This window comes from Sphaerodactylus townsendi, linkage group LG03 (assembly GCF_021028975.2).
Source record: "Sphaerodactylus townsendi isolate TG3544 linkage group LG03, MPM_Stown_v2.3, whole genome shotgun sequence".
In the NCBI taxonomy this organism is placed as follows: domain Eukaryota; kingdom Metazoa; phylum Chordata; class Lepidosauria; order Squamata; family Sphaerodactylidae; genus Sphaerodactylus; species Sphaerodactylus townsendi.
In genome coordinates, this window is record NC_059427.1 from 66,739,180 (window position 1) to 66,757,973 (window position 18,794).

General features: G+C 41.1%; 1 protein-coding gene across 1 annotated transcript; it reads left to right on the plus strand.

Annotated features, from left to right (window-relative positions):
• Positions 1 to 484: 484 nt before the first annotated feature.
• On the plus strand, positions 485 to 18,549 carry RRP9 (ribosomal RNA processing 9, U3 small nucleolar RNA binding protein). Its single transcript, XM_048490819.1, has 15 exons — positions 485 to 653; positions 1,346 to 1,428; positions 1,943 to 2,049; positions 2,783 to 2,850; positions 4,990 to 5,031; positions 6,794 to 6,920; positions 8,830 to 8,951; positions 9,201 to 9,293; positions 10,273 to 10,373; positions 11,138 to 11,272; positions 12,941 to 13,003; positions 13,103 to 13,248; positions 14,149 to 14,228; positions 15,153 to 15,226; positions 16,060 to 18,549. The coding sequence occupies exons 1-15, from the start codon at positions 564 to 566 to the stop codon at positions 16,163 to 16,165; spliced, it is 1,437 nt and encodes a 478-aa protein (XP_048346776.1). The 5' UTR covers positions 485 to 563; the 3' UTR covers positions 16,166 to 18,549.
• The last annotated feature ends 245 nt before the right edge of the window (positions 18,550 to 18,794 follow it).

Sequence of the window (18,794 nt, forward strand, 5' to 3'; positions counted from 1 at the left end):
ATAAAGAGAAGCGAAAAAGGCGTTTCCAAGTTTGATAGGAAAGCAAACTAGAAAGCCAGCCGGCGAGTCTCCAAGGCCGCGCCCTCGCCCGAAGCCGGGCATCCCTTCCCTTCACTCATTCTGCATTTAGCGGAGTGACTCAACAGCAACCACCAGTCCCTCCCCTCGACTCCTTAACAGCTTTAAACACGGCGCTCCGCAGGGAAGTTGAGCCGATTGCAGCTCCTACTCGAGGCTGCCCCCAACTGGTATGCAAACCACACTACAGGAGCGCCTGCTTCGCTTCTCGGTTTCCCCCAATACAATGCGCATGCCCAATATTGGTGGGCCTAAGCCTTGAGAGGACCAATGAGAGAATGGAAGAGGAGGAGTTTATCCAACTATAGACCAAGGAGAATAAAGTCGCGACTTCTCCAGAAGAACACCCCCCCACTTCCGAAGGAGGCGGGGTTTCTCAGAAGATTTTCAGCCAATGGGAGGAGGCTGGCGTTGCTTCTGTCTTTTGGGAAAGGCCTGGGGAATAGGTTCAGAGAGCCACGTGCAGGAAGTGTCCCTCCGGTAGCATGGCGGCTGCGGGCATGAACAGAAAAAAGCAAAGGCTGCGAGATGTTTCTTCTGCAGCTGCTGGAGGGGCCGGCGGCAAGAGGCGAAAGGTTAGCAAGGGAGATAGTGGGGAAAGGAAAGGAGAGGCGGCTGGGATCGTGGTCCTCTGGGGTTGATCTGGCCATGCAGGACTACGCGAAGGAAGGGTCCGCGGTCCTGGTGATTTAGTTGGGGTCATTTAATCCAACAAGTAGTTCTGTCTAATCTGGATGGCAGCGGGCAGTAAAGGGAGATCTGTGTATTTCAGACGCACTGATAGAAGAGTGGGTTAAAAATGTAATCGACGTATTGTGTGGGTGGCGTGATAAATTGTTGGCCAGAAGCTTGGTGTGCTGACCTATTCCTTGATTAACATGCTTAGCAGGGTAGCCTTGGGAAGTTATCTTGCTTGTATGTAGAATGATGTCGGTCTTGTCGACTTCAGTGATTGCTTAAGGAAGGAGTAAGGATAATTTCAGATCATCTGAGAACCTTAGAAAGGCAAATTGATATGAGTTACAATGTTGTAGTTTGTGCCGTCTGCATAAATAGTTGGACATGGTCTGTTTGGGAGAATTGTTGACAAAGATTCTTCTTTGGGTAAAAATAGTTTTGACTGCAGGAGTTCCCAAGTTTTCAATTGATTTATTATTTGCTATTTCCCTACTTTTCTGTAGTACTACAGGAAGAATATTATGGTCTTGAGTAATAATTTTATCTATCAGAATTACAGCTATGTTTTGAAAGCAATTCTTATTTTCAGTTTCTAGTGGCGGAGGAGAAATCCTGGCAGAAAGGTGGCTCCAAACTGAATGAGGAGATCTCCAGTGACTCTGAGCCAGATAGGTAATGGTGTGCCCAGGACAGTTGTTATATGTTCTTAAACAGAGTTGTAACTTCAGAAAAACAAAATCTTATATGACTTTCCTGTTGGTATATATGTGAAAGAGTTTGGGCAGTAATATGTATGCAATCTGTGTATTAGATACGTAGACCTACGTAATAGATACGTAGGCCACTTCAAGTAGCTATAACAACATATAGAGATATTCTGCTCCCCTCTATTTCAGAAAAGCAGCTGAGGTTCTTTCTGAGTCCTTATATTTTTGCTACATTTTTATTTAGCAAAGAAGAGTGTTCCGTTAGTTCTTACCTGTCATATAAAGATGTGTGATTTCTATTATTCTAAGCTCCCATATTATGCGTAAGGGTATTTTTAAGAAGGCATACAACTGTGCTTTCATTCCAGATACATTTTGTTTCATGTTCTGTGATGCTGATGGATAGTTATCAACGGGGGAGGGGGGTGAGATTCTTCCATGTAGATTATTGTCTCCTTCTCTGTGCTGTCCTCTCATAGCCCTGCAAAGAAAAAGAACAATGAAGCAGAAGAGGAGATTGAAGAGACACCACAAGAGAAGAAATTGAGATTAGCAAAATTATACCTGGAGCAACTTCGACAGCAAGGTGAAGGGTGGGCTTCAGCTTAATATGATTGGGCAGCCAGACAATTTTTAAAAATAGCCGCTTAATTGACTGGAAATCAAGCCCTTGAATATGAATAAGCATGTATGGACATTTGCTTGTACCAAGTTAGACCACTGCTATATCTAGCTCAGTATTGTCAACACTGATTGATAGTGACTTTTCAAAGTTAGTTAGAGATGGGTCCTTTTCAGCCTATGTTTTCAGCTAGAATGAACCTGGGATTTTGTATGTTGAAAGCATATTATGTACAGATGAGCTATACCTGATACTGGTATTAAACACCAAACTCTCAAGTATACAGGTAGAAAAGTACTTTTTAGGAATGCTCATAATATGTACTGGAAAAGGAAACAGCTCCTAAATATTGTTTCTTATGAAACTTTCCTGAACATTTCATAAATGTTGAAATTAAGCTCACAAGCTTGCACAAACAAATCTAAAAGCAGTTGTTTTGTGCCTACATGCACTAACATGGACATGAGCAAGAAACTGACATACGCAACATCTTCAAATGACAAACCAATATTTGTAATGTGTAAATTGACTACTAGTGTGTTAACTGATGTATCTTGGTGACTGAGTATCTGTGTGTATGTGGGGGAGAGTAGTCGGGTATGTGACTAGCAGAATCTGCATTTATGCATCCATCACTGCCCCAACCTCCCTTCCTGAGCCATGTTCCTCATGTATGATCATTTTTTGGCTTGGGCAGAAGAGGAAAAAGCAGAAGAAGAGGCCTTAGAAAGGGATCTGGTTGCTGGTCGACTGAAGGAAGATGTGGTGAGTAGGATACTTGGGGAGGGATTGAAGAACTGCCCTGAACTTCTCACTCATGATGGGGGCATCAGCAAGCAGAGGACCAATCTTCTGATTTTTCCTTTAAAAGGATAATAAATCTCATTAGTGGGATAAACAGAAATTCCTACCGTACAAGGACTAAGTGAGCTCAGCTTTTGTTGCTGTATGAACAAGGCTTATGAGAAAAGCAAGTCTTAAACATGTAGGACCAAGGGGCTCTTTGTAAATAGACAGAACAAGCAGTTCTTTTTGCCTGGCCAGACTTAGTTTCCAGGAACAAAGTGCAAGTGAAAGCAGGACATTATTCTCCTTGCATTGTATAGCTAAGAGATCCTTGCTTGAGTTAAGCATTCCATTGTTATTTTAATCACATGAGTGTGTGAAGTGATAGCATCTGGATCCTTGAATAGAATTCAGATTCACCTTGAGATCTGAGCATTCTGACAAACCTGAAGCACCAAGTGTACCTTCCTATTCTGTTGTGGTATTCCTGTAAACCAGTGATGGCGAACCTTTTCGAGACCGAGTGCCCAAATTGCAACCCAAAACCCGCTTATTTATCACAAAGTGCCAACACGGCAATTTAACCTGAATATTGAGGTTTTTGTTTAGGAAAAACGGTTGGCTCAGAGGTGTGCGTTACTCGGGAGTAAGCTTGGTGGTAGTCAGTGGCTTTGCTTTGAAGCAACTGTACAACTCTTCCAACGGGTGAATCACGACCCTAGGAGGGTTTATTCAGAAGCAAGCCCCATTGCCAGCAACCGAGCTTACTCCCAGGTAAAGGATCACACTTTAGTTCTTCGTATGAAAATCAGTGGCGTTTAGCAGTGCTTAACAGGGTTACCTACACTGCTTCCCCAAAACTAGGTCTTAGGTTTAATGCTAATAATCGAGCCCAGCAGCCTAGGCCAGACTAGATGTGGGGGTGGGGGGGTGGGGAGACTGTTTGCACGTGTCCACAGAGAGGGCTCTGAGTTTCACCTCTGGCACCCGTGCCATAGGTTCGCCACCATTGCTGTAAACGAATCACAGAAGTGCTCCTGACTTACGTACAGGCAAGGACAACATTCTAGCCCAGTAATCTTCATCATGGCATCTCTGAGTGCCATGGTTTCCTGCAGTCCACAGACTCAACAAGATTTAAGAATGCTATCCTAGCCAAAGGCTTGTGAATGCATAGCATTTTTATCTAGTCTGAATATTTGTTGAACACGTGAAGCTATCCTTACCCAAATCAGAACATAGATGCATCTTGCTCAGTATGGTCTACTGTGACTGAAAATAGTTCTTTGAGATTGCAGGTAGAAAAGAATGCCAGTGCACATAGCAGATATCCTTTTAGAAACTGAAGGGATCAGATGAATTTTCTGGATGCAAAGCATGTGGTCAGACATTATTACATGATTTCAACCTTCTGATTTCCATTGTCTCCATTATAATACAGATTTATAATTTCAGATTTTTCTGCAAACCTGGGGCCCTTTTCAAGTTTATAGAAAGATCTGTCTTGCCTATTCACAGTTTCAGTCACCAGATTTAAGTGTTCTCAGATTTATGCATCCATCTTCACCATTAGTACATAGATTGAATTTATATAATGCTTTCAGTGTTCAGAGCTTAATTTACTCTGCAAGGTAAGCCAGTGTTATCTCCATATTGCAGATGAGGGCTGAGTTTAAGGCCTGAAATGGAGAGGAGATGACTTGGCTAAGGCCACTGACCGTGTTTGATCGAAATGAGAATTGAACTGAGGGATCTGTTAAATCATAGCATATTTCTTAATGGCTAAATTGCGCAATGTCTTCTGCTTTGTAGCATTTCCAGGTACAGTTCTAGGCATTAGAAAATCAGTGCTAATAAAAATATGCAAGTTCTTCAGTTTTCAATATTCCAAAGTTTTGAGCTTCCAGTATTCAGTGTAGCTGCAGGGTTCATTGGATGCCTTACTTCTTTGCACCTTGGCAAAAAAAATTATCATGAGATCTAACAAATTAAGTCTTTGCTTTGTAACAGATGAGAAAGATTTTGATCACCCTTAGCAGTCTATAAGTGATTAGTTCTGTGAAGGTATTTTCCCTATGCTTTGGTCACATTAATTTTTATTTCATCTTTCTCCTGCAGCTTGAGCAGAAAGGGAAATTACAGCGACAAATAGCCAAAAGTGTAAGTAGAAGTCACTTCCCTGCAGTACTAGAGAGAAGTTCTTGCTTTTTCTTGAAGCAGAAGATTGATGGAGAAAATAGCTGTGTTTTTCTGCTTGAGATTTCTTAAACTTGGTTTTATCCTCTTTGTTCTCCCTTCTTACTGGGCATTTAAAAAATCTGGTTTGATGGAAAAGACGTGGCTTTTGTTTAGTAACAAAATCTTAAATGCTTATATTTCCAATAATTTGAATAGTTGGGAAGGTTGATGTTCCATGTTAACATTTCTGGCCTGGTCTGTGTATTCGTAGCTGTCTGTATTTCCTTTTTAGTCCATTATAGTATGGGAATGGAAAAAGTCATGTGACTTGATACTAGAGAGTGTGACAACACCCCATCTCCTAACTAGTAACTACGTGCATGAATTTCACACCCTACAATCATTTTTGTTTGTATTAATCATTTATTTTTTACAATTGAGGCTTTGGTGCTGCATAGTCTGTAAATGAAAGTGCCACATTTGGCCTATTATGAGGAGATTATAGGCTTGAAGGAAGCACACTGTGGACTGGATGAAAACAACTAAGAAACAGGCTTATTTCAGTGGTTGGAGTGACTCAGTTGTTTGTTTTCATTTTCTCTAGCCCTCTGAGTATTACAGTAACAATGTTACTGGAGAACTGGGGCCTGTGCATACGCAATAGTTAAATGCAGGTTGCCTGATTCATACTTATAGCATGGAACAGAAAGACATTTAACTGACAGGAATGGCATCAAAGCCCTACCTCTCTTGAAAATAACCAAAGCCCCTAATGGACTCCTAACCATCAGAGCTCCTAACCTCTCTCCCACCAAAATCCAATAAGCTCCAATTCTGTCAATTGGCCAGCAGTTAAACTGCCAAACTTCTCCTTTCCCCCCTCCTTTCAACATCCCACTTCCCTTTTTAAAAATGATTGGCTGAGGCTCCTGGTGGGCAGAACTTCAAACCATCCAACATAACATATATATTTTTTGGGTTATATCATGCAGAATAATGAATTATTTTGGTGGTGTTTGAATTATTTGTTATTGATTCCAAGGGGTGAATTACCCGTACTCATCTTGCAGAATCATTAGATGCTGCAAGTTACTATATATAGTACCAAATCTGAACCATTTGAACTTGATTGGCTTTCAGTTTGTTTCTAGGCTCAGTACAAGATGTTGCTTATTATCTTTCAAACATTCACAAGCTGGAGCCACAATTCTGAAGAACCACTTTTTTCAGTATTGAGTCTGCTCAATAATGCCTTTTATCAATTTCTTTCATCAGGCAGCATGTTTGGGTGTATATGTGTTTGTCCTAAAGTTATGAAAAAACATGTCCCCCCACAAAAAAATCCTGACTCTTTCAGCCTTTAGAAAGGCTTGGAAGACTTGGCTACTTTGACAAGCCTTTTATTGATAGCGATGTGGATGATATGTGATGTCACCCCATGGGGAAGGCAATGGCAAACCACCCCATAAACAGTCTGCCTGGTAAATGTCATGATGAGGTCACCCATGGGGTAGTATGGCCTGGGGCTTTCACGGGGGGGGGGGGGGCGCTATACCTAGTTAATTGTGTTTTTACTGAGGCAGTTACAACATTATTAACTAGGATGCTGTATCCACAAGAGCCACTATTACTAGAAGTCTGGTAATTGTAATATTCAGCGCTGCTGTGAACATGGCAGGCTCTCATTGCAGAGTTACCACTGATGCTTGGGTATGAATGCTGATTTAATTGGTTCTCTGAACAGCTGCAGCTTCCAAACCAAGCTGACATCCAGGTTCTGCAAGGACACCGCCTGCCCATCACTTGTCTAGTCATATCACCAGATGATAAATACATCTTTTCTGCTGCCAAAGACTGCTCCATCATCAAATGTGAGTCTTGTCTTCTACAAAAGGGGACAACTTCTTTCTAAGGATAGTATTAGCTGAGTGGAAGAAGAGGCCAGAGAGAGAAAACACATTCTTTTGGTCCCACCCTTGGGGGTGATAGGCTCAGCTAATAAAAACATACCTGATACTAAGATACTGCTTTTTGTCTGTATGGGGAAGTGAAGGGTGCACACTTAGTAACATCAGCAAAATATAGCCTAACTTGGTCACCTTATCTATCTTTACACTTTCTCAGTTCTGTTCTCTCCCCACTCTCTTTTTTATCTAGTTCTTTTATTCTGAGCACTTTCTGCCTTGGTGTGACAAATCCTCTCTTCTTCCTTTGTGGTCATGGTTGGAGAGAGAACACTTTTTCCCTTTTTACCTTTCAAGGAATTTAATGCTACCACCAGGAATTTAATTCCAAACATTTTACTTATAACTTCTACCAAAATAAAGTGTCTGAACTCTAAAGCACCTTCGTAAGTCTATGTGGCCCTGAGGCGAAACCACTTGTAAGTTTCTCTATCACATGTTTCCAAGTTAACTTCCATCAATTAAAATTTTATTTTTTTCCTTTAAAACAAGTAATGATCACATGAGGTTATAGTTCTTATTTCTAAAGCGAATAGAACAATGTTTGTCTGTTACTTCCGGTTGAGGTAATCCCCTTTCACTTTACTTATCTCTATTCTCCCACTGTCTCCTTCAACTAAGGTTTCTGTCAGCCTCACTTTGGCTCATTCCGCACATGCAGAATAATGCACTTTCAAACTGCTTTCAGTTCTCTTTGAAGCTGTGCAGAATGGCAAAATCCACTTGCAAACAGTTGTGAAAGTGGTTTGAAAACGCATTATTTTGTGTGTGCAGAAGGGGCCACTTTATTTCATTCTTATACTACGATGACCAAATAGGTATTTGACGCTCCCTTTTTTGTTCCCCGAAGTCTTCTACATGTATGCTACTTTCCCTTTGGATGGTTTTAGGCTTTATGTAATGTGGGGTAGGGCTCAAACAGAAATCTACTCTCCAGATTGTCTAAACTATTAACTTCATATTGCTGTCAGGCCACTTCTTTTCTCCCTCAACCATTTTTCTCCCGCTAACTTTCAGACTCCCGCTGCTTGAGAGTTGTCTTTACCCAAGCTCCACCCCTCTATTCTCTCTAATTGCCAACCAATCATCTTTCTCTCTCTTCTTACGTGACTTACCTCTCAATTAAAGAAATACACACACAACAGTTATGCTTCACCTTTATGGTGCATTTTGTATTCTCAGCCCTGGAAATTGTGCTCGTTCTGCTAAGTCCTGACCAATTAATCTGACAGATAGTTTCGTTGCATTGCTAGGTGCCTGTTGCAGTCCTTTGCAGAGTGGCACCGGTGTAAGTCTTTTTACTTTATTGGGCTTAGGCTGGTGTAATTCTGTTCAGGATTACCATGTTCACTGAAGTTTTTGTGTTACCTGTGAACAGTTGTGATCTGTCTAAAGGACATTTTGACCTCTGCCCAAATTTTTTTTCCTGTATAGCTGTCAACATTGGGGGATGTGTTTTTTATGTTTTAAGCTTTAATCTCAGCCTGGAAGTTGCTCTTTGATCTCTGCTAAAAGGAACACCACACATGTGCTTTCCTACTGCAGTTTTATCCCACACCATTCTCTCTAAGGAACTCAGATGGGCAAACCTAGGCCCCCATCCCACCCCCCCCTTTTTATCTGGGATACAGATCACATTAGGAGAGAGAGACTAGGCTCCCACGTGCCATGGCTTCTGGTGCAGCAAGTCTGGTTTGCAGAAAGCTCTGGGTTGATGGAGCAAGGAGAGATTCCCAAGCACCTATGGAAGTGGTTGAAAACCGATGTGATTTGGGGCTTTGTCCAGCTAAGAGTTAAGTAGAACCTTGCATCTTAGGGGACGTGGAGAACGGGAGGAAGCTGCATGTGATCCATGGAGGGAAGAAGGTGACCGAAGAAAGTCATGGCCATACAGCACACATCATGTCCATGGCTATCTCCTCGGACGGTAAATATCTGGTAAGAGAGCCTGCCCTTCTCCCATTCTGAGAAACAAGCCGCCTCGCCACATCCTAATAACAGAACACAAAGCAGAGCTTCTGCCACTGCCCTGGGTTGCCGCATAGCTGGGTACCAACAGTCTCTCGATTGGAAGGCACTAAGTGATGGTGGAAAAGACCGTCCATTCCTCTGCATGAACTGTCCTTGACCGAATCTCCTGATGATTTTGCTACTGTGGGTGTTTGACAAGTGACTTCTCTTGTCTAGGCTACAGGAGATAAGAACAAACTCATTATGATCTGGGAAGCAGCAACCTGCCAGCACCTGTATAAGTTCACGGGTCATCGTGATGCTGTGTCGGTGAGTGATTTGAGCTTGGCAGAAAGAGTTATATTGTAGATCTGGTGCTTGCAGCTTTTGACAGCAGCGTGGCTTTTTAAAGGACCATTGAATGCTATTTCCTGATATGAAGGAAGTATTATATGAACAATTTCACATAAACCTGGAAATATCCTGGTAGAAATATCCTGGTCTGCTCAGTCGTCTGTAATCTTCACTAGACTCCACTCTGGTTAATAAAATCAGGGCTATTGCAGTTGTACTGATTTGATAGGTAAAATGTTTTTGGTGTGAATTACCTCATTCTATTCTGGAAGGCCAGATCAAAATATGGGAATGGATATTTGTTACATCTGTGCAGAGTTGTTAGCATCTGAGGTTTTTCCTGAGAATGTATTGATTTCTTTATTTAGGATTTTTCTGTGCCCCCTCTTCAGTGTCTTGTTCAATTAAAGAAATTAATCCAGTGTCACAGTATTAAAAAAACAAGCCATTGGACAGCCTAAAAATGGTTCATAAAGTAGAAGCAGATCAATAAAAAGCTGTTAAGATAAAAACCTTAAATAAAATCCTGCGGGGAAAGAGATGTTTTGGGTTGACACCAAAAAGCAAAGTATTATTACCAGAACTAGGAATTGCCAAACAGAAATGGCCATAAGAATCAAAGATGGTAGTAGATACAGAGGAAGAAATCAAAGATTAATTTTAAAAAGTATTGTAAAGCACTTCTAATGCAAAACAATATTCTTCAGCCTTTCTTGTATAATTAAATGCCATAGGATTCTTGAAGGACCATAAGCTCCCCCCTCCTCCTGTGATTTATCTGTGTTGCTCTGATAGCAGTAGTATGGATGTGAATGTGGCGTAGGCCAAACACAGAGATAGTTCAGAGGTTGTGGCAGAGCACCAAGCCACAGTCCACAAGTCTGCCTCTTCCGCTAAAGATTCTTCATTCCACAGTCTTCTTTCTATCCTAAGTCTGTTTCTGTTCTTTATTCAGGGCCTGTCTTTCCGAAAAGGGACACACCAATTGTACAGCGCCTCACATGATCGATCAGTCAAAGTGTGGAATGTGGCAGAGAATGCCTATGTGGAAACTTTGTAAGTTGCATGCATTCTGGGTATGTACATTGCAACACTAAGGAACGTACTTGGCATATCTTGGAACTGTAAATGTCACATATCCCTCTGCAGGATATGGTAATGCTCCTGAGGACGCGGTAGGTAGACCTCCATAATCCATGTTGTTCTTTACGGCTCCTGTGCCAAAGTATGTTTGTTTGGCTATTGCACTGTGCACAATTATATAAAGTGCTTGCATTAGAATTCTCTTCCTAATGATTTTATAGTGTGACCTTTGCTTATTGAGATGCAAAGACTGAATGGGAAGCAAAGAATCTGCTTGATTGGTTTTGAAGACCGTTGATTTCATCAGCTGTAATTATCTATACCAAGACAAAAATGTGTTAATACAACCAGCCTGTCCTCAACTACTGGCCTTTTCTCCTGATGGAGATCATTGTCTCTCAGAAGCAAACTTGTAAGGGATGCACAAAGATCCTTGGATGCTTTTATCTCACTCTATTTTGTGGTGGGTGCATTGGTACTGTTTTCTTTCAGAAATGTGAAAAGTGTTGAAGCCTGGACTGCTATTGAATGTGCAAGCCCTCAGGCAAACCTTTTGTTTTCTGAGGGCCAGTTACTAATTTGGCCAAATAAAGCAAACTATCTTCGTTCTTACAACTGAGGATTTGTGGGTGTCAAGCTCTAAGCCAGGAAATGCTCAAAATGTTTCCAGAAGAAATGCTGGTCTTTTGAATGCATGCAGCTCAACATGGAATCTCCTCTACTCTGTTACTTTTCAGGTTTGGCCATCAGGATGTGATCACAGGTCTGGACAGCCTGAGCCGGGAGTGCTGTGTCACGTCAGGGGGAAGGGATAACACTGTCAGAGTCTGGAAGATCCCTGAGGAATCCCAACTTGTGTTCTATGGGCACCAGTAAGTACAAGAGCAATCTCTGCCCAGGAATTTCTTTACACAGAGGCTGTACAGAATAGGAAGTGAGACTGTATACTTGCAGCACAACAAGCTTATCTTACCAGCCTCTGCCACATTTTTTGCTGCTGCTCTGCAATCATTTGCTAAATATATTTGCTGTTGGCTCTTGGAGACTAGATTCTGTGCTGGAGAAGGAAGCCACGTCATTTAACTGTTTAAATTTTCTTTAGAAGTCATCCTTTGATCTTGCATCTTCTTCTAATCCCTATAAACCTAGAGGCAGGAGCAGTGATTTTTATCCACAATTTAGTGATTGGATTGTTAAATTGGAGCTCTGATGCTAAGGTTTAAATGAAGGCATCATCTGAGGCATCTGACTTCCATGAGTTTTCTGGTTTTGAACAACACAGTTACATCCTAAACAGGATTATAACCTTCTACGTCAGTTAGGCTTAGAAGAAGGTTATCACTGTTTAGGAGTACGCTTTAAATCCCCAACAACAAAATAGCATCCAGTGCATGTTAACTGGGTGGTGTAACTCAGTGGTGGCAGAGAATGATGTTCTTAGTCTAGTTCTCACGGATGATGGCACTTAATAAGTTGGGACTTCTTCATGGGCAGATCTTCCCATCAAGATGATCAATGAAACTTGTGTTCTTGTGACTCTTCACATAATAATTTAGGTAAAGAAATCTCTTGTTTCAGCAAAAATGGTTGTGAGATGTACATCTGTTCTTGTCCTATGTTTATGTACACTAAATTAAAGCTAGAGACTGGCAAGGTTTCTGGGGCATGAACTTTTGAGAATCAAATCTCCCTGTGTCAGATACCCAGTGTGGAGAAATTGTCTTTTTTACTTTAATTTTCTCCCAACTTTTTTGTAACCGTTTTAGCGAAAGGTCACACCCCAGCTGTGGATTATTTTCTTCGTAGTTAGGATTTCAACAACACCTTTCAAGTATTTGCACCTGATAGCAACAATGACTTTGCACCAATTAATTAGGGTTAGAGTGTGATTGGTCTGTTTGTGCCACCAGACCAGCAGTTTTGTATTGCCCTTCAACATTCAAAGAAGCACTTCTACTCTCATTCTTATTACTCTCTCCATGCGTCTGAGTATAACCTTTTGTTTTTCAACCTGCTATCTGAACGCATTTTGAAGCTGTTAGACGCTGCCGGCCAGTTCTTATCAGCAATACTTTTCGTCTCTCTTTGCTCGTTTTTTGTTTCGAAGCTACGCTACCAATGTTTTATATCATTATTTTAATCCTTAGCTATTTTTTTGTTATTTTGTTTATTGAGCAGGTGCTGTACACAATAAACATTAAAAATATTTTACCCAATTTTTTAACCTCTGAGTTTTTGTGTGCACCCCAAATCCTGACCCGTGTTTGAGAGGTGGCTAGTCAGCACTTTATCTATACATGGTATTGAAAGTTCCTACCCCCAAAATATTGTTGGTATCTAAGGTGCTACTGAACTCAAACCTAGCTGTTATACTGCAGACTGGTGCGGTTATCCTCTGAAACTAGGTTAAAGTTATTTACCTAAACTTTGCATGTATTAACCATGATTTATCCAGTATCTTCTACTGGCTACAAAATTATTCTGGTTGCTTCTTTTGAAAGCAAATAAATAACAGTGGTGGGTCTGCTGTTTTGTATTAGGGGTTCCATTGACTGTATTCAGCTGATCAATGAGGAGCATATGGTGTCTGGGGCAGATGATGGGTGAGTAGCGCCTGGAAAGTTGAACCGGTTCTGTCACCATATTTTTGCTTACTGGCTCTTTTGTATGCTATAATCGCCTGTTTTCTTCTTTTATTGTAGGTCAATAGCCCTCTGGGGGCTCTCAAAAAAGAAACCATTAAGCACAGTGAAGAAGGCCCACGGTTTCCACGGTTCACAAGGCCTGGATCAGCCATATTGGATCACTTCTGTTGCTGCCTTGCTCAACAGTGACATTGTAGCCACAGGTGCCTCATGCTGTGAAACTCTTGTCTTGTCCTTTTACTGTTGAAGTCTGGAGGGGAGGTGGATGGGCCTTTATTTTAGGCATGTCATGGGAATTAGGCATGGATGATTCTATCCTTGTGGAACACATGGTTGTGCAAATAAGATTTGTGTAAAACTGTCTTCTGCACTGATTTGTCTGTGAGGTAATGCTGACCTAACAGATGCTGATTTGGAGATATATTCACAAGTTTTCAGAATTTATTTATTTTATTTATTTATTCTTGTTAAGCAGCAAACATTCTCCAAAAGTTCTGCAATATCTACCTCATGCTTTTACTGTTACCACACCAATTAGCTGTATTGGTGTTCTGATGCGGGGCGGGGTGGGGGGGGACTTTGTTACACTTTTTAATGAATCAGCAAGTCTCTCACCTTTTTGGCTGCCACTCAGCAGATGGTTTGATATTGCAGCTTGCAATGGCTGTGGATGCAATTGGTTGCTTTGGAAAAACCGTAGGCTTTAAATCCTGATGTCTGTGGGCAAGTCTTGCTAAAGTAAATAGCAAATGTTGCTGTATCTATGGCAAGGGTTTTTTTTGTGTGTGAGATGACCAAATTATAGCATTTTAATTAGGATTAGATTCTGATTCAGACTTCCCGTTATAGTCTACAGCTGACAGACTTGACCATATTATATCTAGGTGACCTAGCAGATCACAGGAATAAATGAGACATGCCAAACCAGGGTGAGGCTGTATCTAGGAACACATTTTTCATTGCCTCAAGTGAGCAGGCTGACATATTACAAGTTTAATTTGCAACCTAGAACTTACATCTCACCTAAGAGGAAAGTTTCTTTTCTTTAATCTGCTTGGGTCCAAAATAGGAAACCAAGCATTCATATACTTTTTCTTAACCAGGTTCTCACAGTGCCAGTGTGAAGTTGTGGAAATGTAGAGAGGGATTCCGGAAGCTGGAACCACTGTTTGATATTCCCTTGGTAAGAAAAGCACATGGGTGGAGATTGGCACCTTATGGAAATATGTCTTTTTCATGGACATAGATAGATTAGGCTGAGAGTGAGTGACTTGACCCAACATCACTCACCCAGCACCCATGGCAGAATGGGGATTTCAACCTGCATGTTCCAGACTCTACCCTGACCCTTTCACTGCTGTAACATACAATATAAATGCTTATTTTTGTGCAGGTGCATTTTCCTCAAAGCAGTGCATTAAAACTATGTTAGCTGTTGTGTTAAGTAAGTCACACCTCTCCTGATTAGTTTTTACAGATACCCAAAATATGGTCATTCTACTCTGTACTATACCAGTCTCCTGGTAAAATTTCCAAAATCTCAGGACTTCTAATCTGCAATAAAAATGTCACCTCTTTATGTTTGTTGAATACTGGTTCCCTAACTGTCCTTATCTAGATGCATCAGGAGTAGATCAAACTGATCAGAATTTCAAATGTGAGACCAGTTTTCAGACAGTAGCAATGGTTGCATCGGTAGAAAAATGTAGAAAACCAGTAGCTTGGCCATCTTGAGGAAAGAAATGATGGCTTACAATGTCTGTGGGGAATCTAGGGTAGGATGAAGTTTGAATGTATGTAAAGCTGCAGTAAAGGTAATTACCTCATTCGGACAAAAAAAAATGAAGGAGCCTAGAATATGTTAAGAATTTCCATGCATCTCAGATGCACCTTAAATCCAATCAGCAGTTGGATTACTTTTACACTTTGAATTGGATGGCATTCAGGGTCTGGTTCAGCTGGCACCATGCTGTTGTGCGGCTTTTGCAACTTAAGAGTGACAAAGGAAATGCAGATGACTAAGGACTCCAGTGGTGTCATGTGTTGGTGGCTAAATTGCTGAACAGTTTCTAGTGACTGACTTTGTCTGGTTTTTTCCTCTCCCCAGGTTGGCTTTGTTAATAGTTTGAAATTCTCAAACACTGGACATTTTCTAGTTGCTGGAATTGGACAAGAACATAGGTATCTTTTCCATTTTATTATGCCATGTACCTGGTTTCTGAGGTGGCAGCTTATGGTGTATATGAGCTACCAACCTTAAATGATTGAAACGGTCTTGGGTTTGATGAAAACATTTGGATTCTGTCACAAAATTCGTATCATCTTAGTAGAACTCCAGATAGTGATTCCTATCAAAAGTCTTTAGCATTCATGTGCCCATAGATATGATTAAGCGATCACTTCTGTCTCCCATCCCCAGCTACATGAAGATCATTCCATGTTTAGCACACTAAAGTGATTATGGGCAGTGTTCATTTATATCACTGGAGACCTCGCTGTGCAACAGCAGAAACAAATTGCCATTAAATCCTGTGTGACTGTAATTCTAAACAGAGTTACATCCTTCAAAGCCCATGATTTCAGTGGACATAAAAGCGCCTAACTGCTCTTAGAATTGTTCTGTTAATGTTTTTAGGCTATTGGGGAATGGGATGGGGGGAACATGCTGAGGAACAAGGAATAGCATGCGGATGAGGTATGAAGAGCCAAGACACTTGGACAGCCTTAAGTTTTGAAGCTAATGGTTTTCTTTCTTGGTTGGCTGAACAAAGCACGTTAGTATCAAAGTCTTCTCAGTCTAACGCTTGCTTTACTGTTGCCAAGCATTATGGTCTGTTGCAAGTCCATTGTTCTCTTGGTTTTATTAATCTGCATTGCTGACAACATTCTTGCTGTGTGTGGGAGTTGTGAATTATTTGTCAAACCATAGAAAGGGCCAGAAAGGTTCAGTAGATCACACTTAATGATTTAGCTCCAACGGTGAGTAGCATCTCTGCTTTGCATTTGTCTTACAGATTGGGTCGTTGGTGGAGGATCAAAGAGGCTAAGAATAGCATCTGCATTATTCCACTGAAGAAGACAGCAGCGGGCAACACAGAGATGCCTGTGGAAGGCTCCTAATGTTCTTCTTTTTCCTTTGAAGGACCCTCGTAAATTAACCTGTATATTAAAACTTTCTTTTTTTGTAAAATAGCCTTGGAAATTTGTTATCCTCTCAGATATTGATTAGAATATCAACAGGGGAGCTGTGCTTCCTGAAATTAAAAAAAAAACCATTATGTTCTATGGCAGAGAGCCCTAGCATTTTTGAGCCTGTGAGCACCGTTGGAATTCTGCCATAGGGTGGTGAGTGCAGCCAGGAAAATGCTGCCACAGGAGGCATAGCCAACCACAAAATGTCAAAGTGAGGTGATGCTTAAGTCTAGTAGAAACTGGACTCAGATCTTGTTAGTTTCAGAAATTGAATAGCTGGTACTTCAGGTATATTACCTGAGCCAAACAAGAGCCATCAATCAGCCTGGTCTTCTTGTTCTCTTTTGGGGCCAGTGTGTAATTGTATATAAAAAATAAGTTCATCTTTCACACTTCCTCTCCCTATCCTTTTGTCATACCCATTGTGAGGAGTGCAAGTCAGACACTTGCTTATAGGATTTTAGTCATTGGTGCCAACCAGCCATATTCCTGCTTATAGGATTTTAGTCATTGGTGCCAACCAGCCATAATCTTTCCTTCATGGTCTAAAATAATAATGGTGGTAAAAACTCTGTACTCATGGGAGCATGGCTTGGAGCAATCACTACAAATGTTACTTCTTTTTTGTTTGTTTTTTGCTACATTAATTTAAGATGTAAAGAATTATTTCTATAATGAGATAATTCTTTCTATAACAAGAAAGATCCCTCCAATCACCAAGCCTGCAATGACTACCATTACATTTGCTGAGAGACTTTATGCCAGATCATCCACGCCTTGGAAGTCTTTTTGTTGGAGAAAAGTGACTTTAAGGTCAGCTGCATGATGAGGTGGTGAGCATGCTCTCCCAATGGCTTCTGTTATGTTACTCATGTATCTTGCTCTTAAGTCACAGTAAAACCACTGGTTTCTCCGAAGACACAGGACTGCTTGTTCTTGTTGGAGCAGGTCAATATTGCTCCCCTCAGGAAGGAGGCTCCCATGTGGAGGTAGTAATAAAATGGTGTCTTTTTCACATCAGTATGAAACCCCTGCTACAGTGGGTGGTGAAAATTTCACTTATCCGTTAGGCATATAGGAGGCTGTTCTGATGAACTAGCAGCTACTGGTGTCTTGTTTATTAATTCAGATATCAAAGATGTGCGAGACAATCCTATATTAATAGCTGTTTACAAATAGGTTATGTGCCTTGTGTTTAGTGCTGTTGGGAAGCAGTTTTTTCCCCCCAGCTACCCAACAGTCCTGTGGTGCATTCAAACACATTCATGTTTCCCCCAGCTCTTCTTTGAACTTTCTCAAACCTGCTGCGCTGCAAAATTTGGGGAAGATCATAGCAAAACCTGGATGGCTGCCATGTGGGTGGTAAAAGCTTGGATTTTCCCTGTCCTTGTGGCATCCATTTTCCCTAGCCCGGCAATAGCCATTTTCTCCCTACTGGGCAGCATCTCTTCTAGACATTGGCAAGTAAATGCCACTCTAACGATGTGTGTATTTGAATCCCCAGCTTTCATGTTTTTAAAACAAGTCTGTAGTGCTACAGACTTTTTTTTTTACACAGAATTCTGAGAACCTGATACACACTTTGTTATAACATGATACTGACATGGCATTGGATTGCTGTTATTTTTTTAAGCTGAAAAAGCTCTGTATGGCTTGGCTGCTGCAAGACTGGAACAGGAAAACGGCAAAGAAGCCTGCCATGTGAAATCATCCCTGCTGCTGTGCTGTATTGGCCCCTGTAACAGCAACGGGGAAGCTACCCCCATCTCCAAGACTATTTTCACTTTTATTCAGTTCTAATTTTAAGAAGTCAAAGTGAATACTCAAATTCTATCTTTTACAAGTTCTTGGATAAGAGGACCCACTACCCACGATCTTTTAACAGAGATCAAATCCTGGGAGTATGTGTGTGTTTTTTTTATTGTATCTCTTCCCCTCATTTATTCTACTTCTATTGACTTCTGACTATGGTCTTCAGAGAGTCCAGTCTCAAGGTCACTTTGGCGTGCTTTTTGCAGACTTCTCATTTGTAATTTGAATTGCTTATTTAAGGTTTTAATAATAGTGGGTTGTATCCACTTGCTCGGAAAAATGTGCAAATTTCTTCCTTCCCTTTCTTCTACAGTAATGATGCCTGGAGGCACTAGCTCTTTGTCAGAAAAAATGTGTCCATTTGGGTGAATTCTATGATTCTCAGGTATCTCTCTGGGATTCAAATGGGCCAGCTGAACAAGGGAGAAATGCTATGTCGGGGCCTTGTGCTGGCAGTTGTTTGGCTAAGACCTTCTATTAAATAACAGTTGCATTATGAAGCAGGCCTTAGAGTGCTCCTTTAAGCTGGATTGAAAGGCAGGTGACTAGCTAACCTAGGAAGAGATATCACTAACAAGTTTTGTGTCAACATTGTTTGCTTTACAAATACCTTTGCTCCTGTGCAGCCAAATAGGCTGTATTGGTTTCTGTTTGAAACAGAATGCTTACAATGGCAGCATCTGCACAGGTATTCAAAAGGTAGTACTCTGCATGTGGATGTTCAGAGCTGCCTCCTACTGGAGGC

Bases quoted from the DNA above. Each gene is read 5' to 3' on its own strand.
- RRP9 (XM_048490819.1), top strand. From the start codon at position 564: ATGGCGGCTGCGGGCATGAACAGAAAAAAGCAAAGGCTGCGAGATGTT. The intron at 2,851-4,989 runs GTGAGTAGGATA...TTTCTCCTGCAG, and splicing joins GTCGACTGAAGGAAGATGTG to CTTGAGCAGAAAGGGAAATT. The intron at 8,952-9,200 runs GTAAGAGAGCCT...TCTCTTGTCTAG, and splicing joins CCTCGGACGGTAAATATCTG to GCTACAGGAGATAAGAACAA.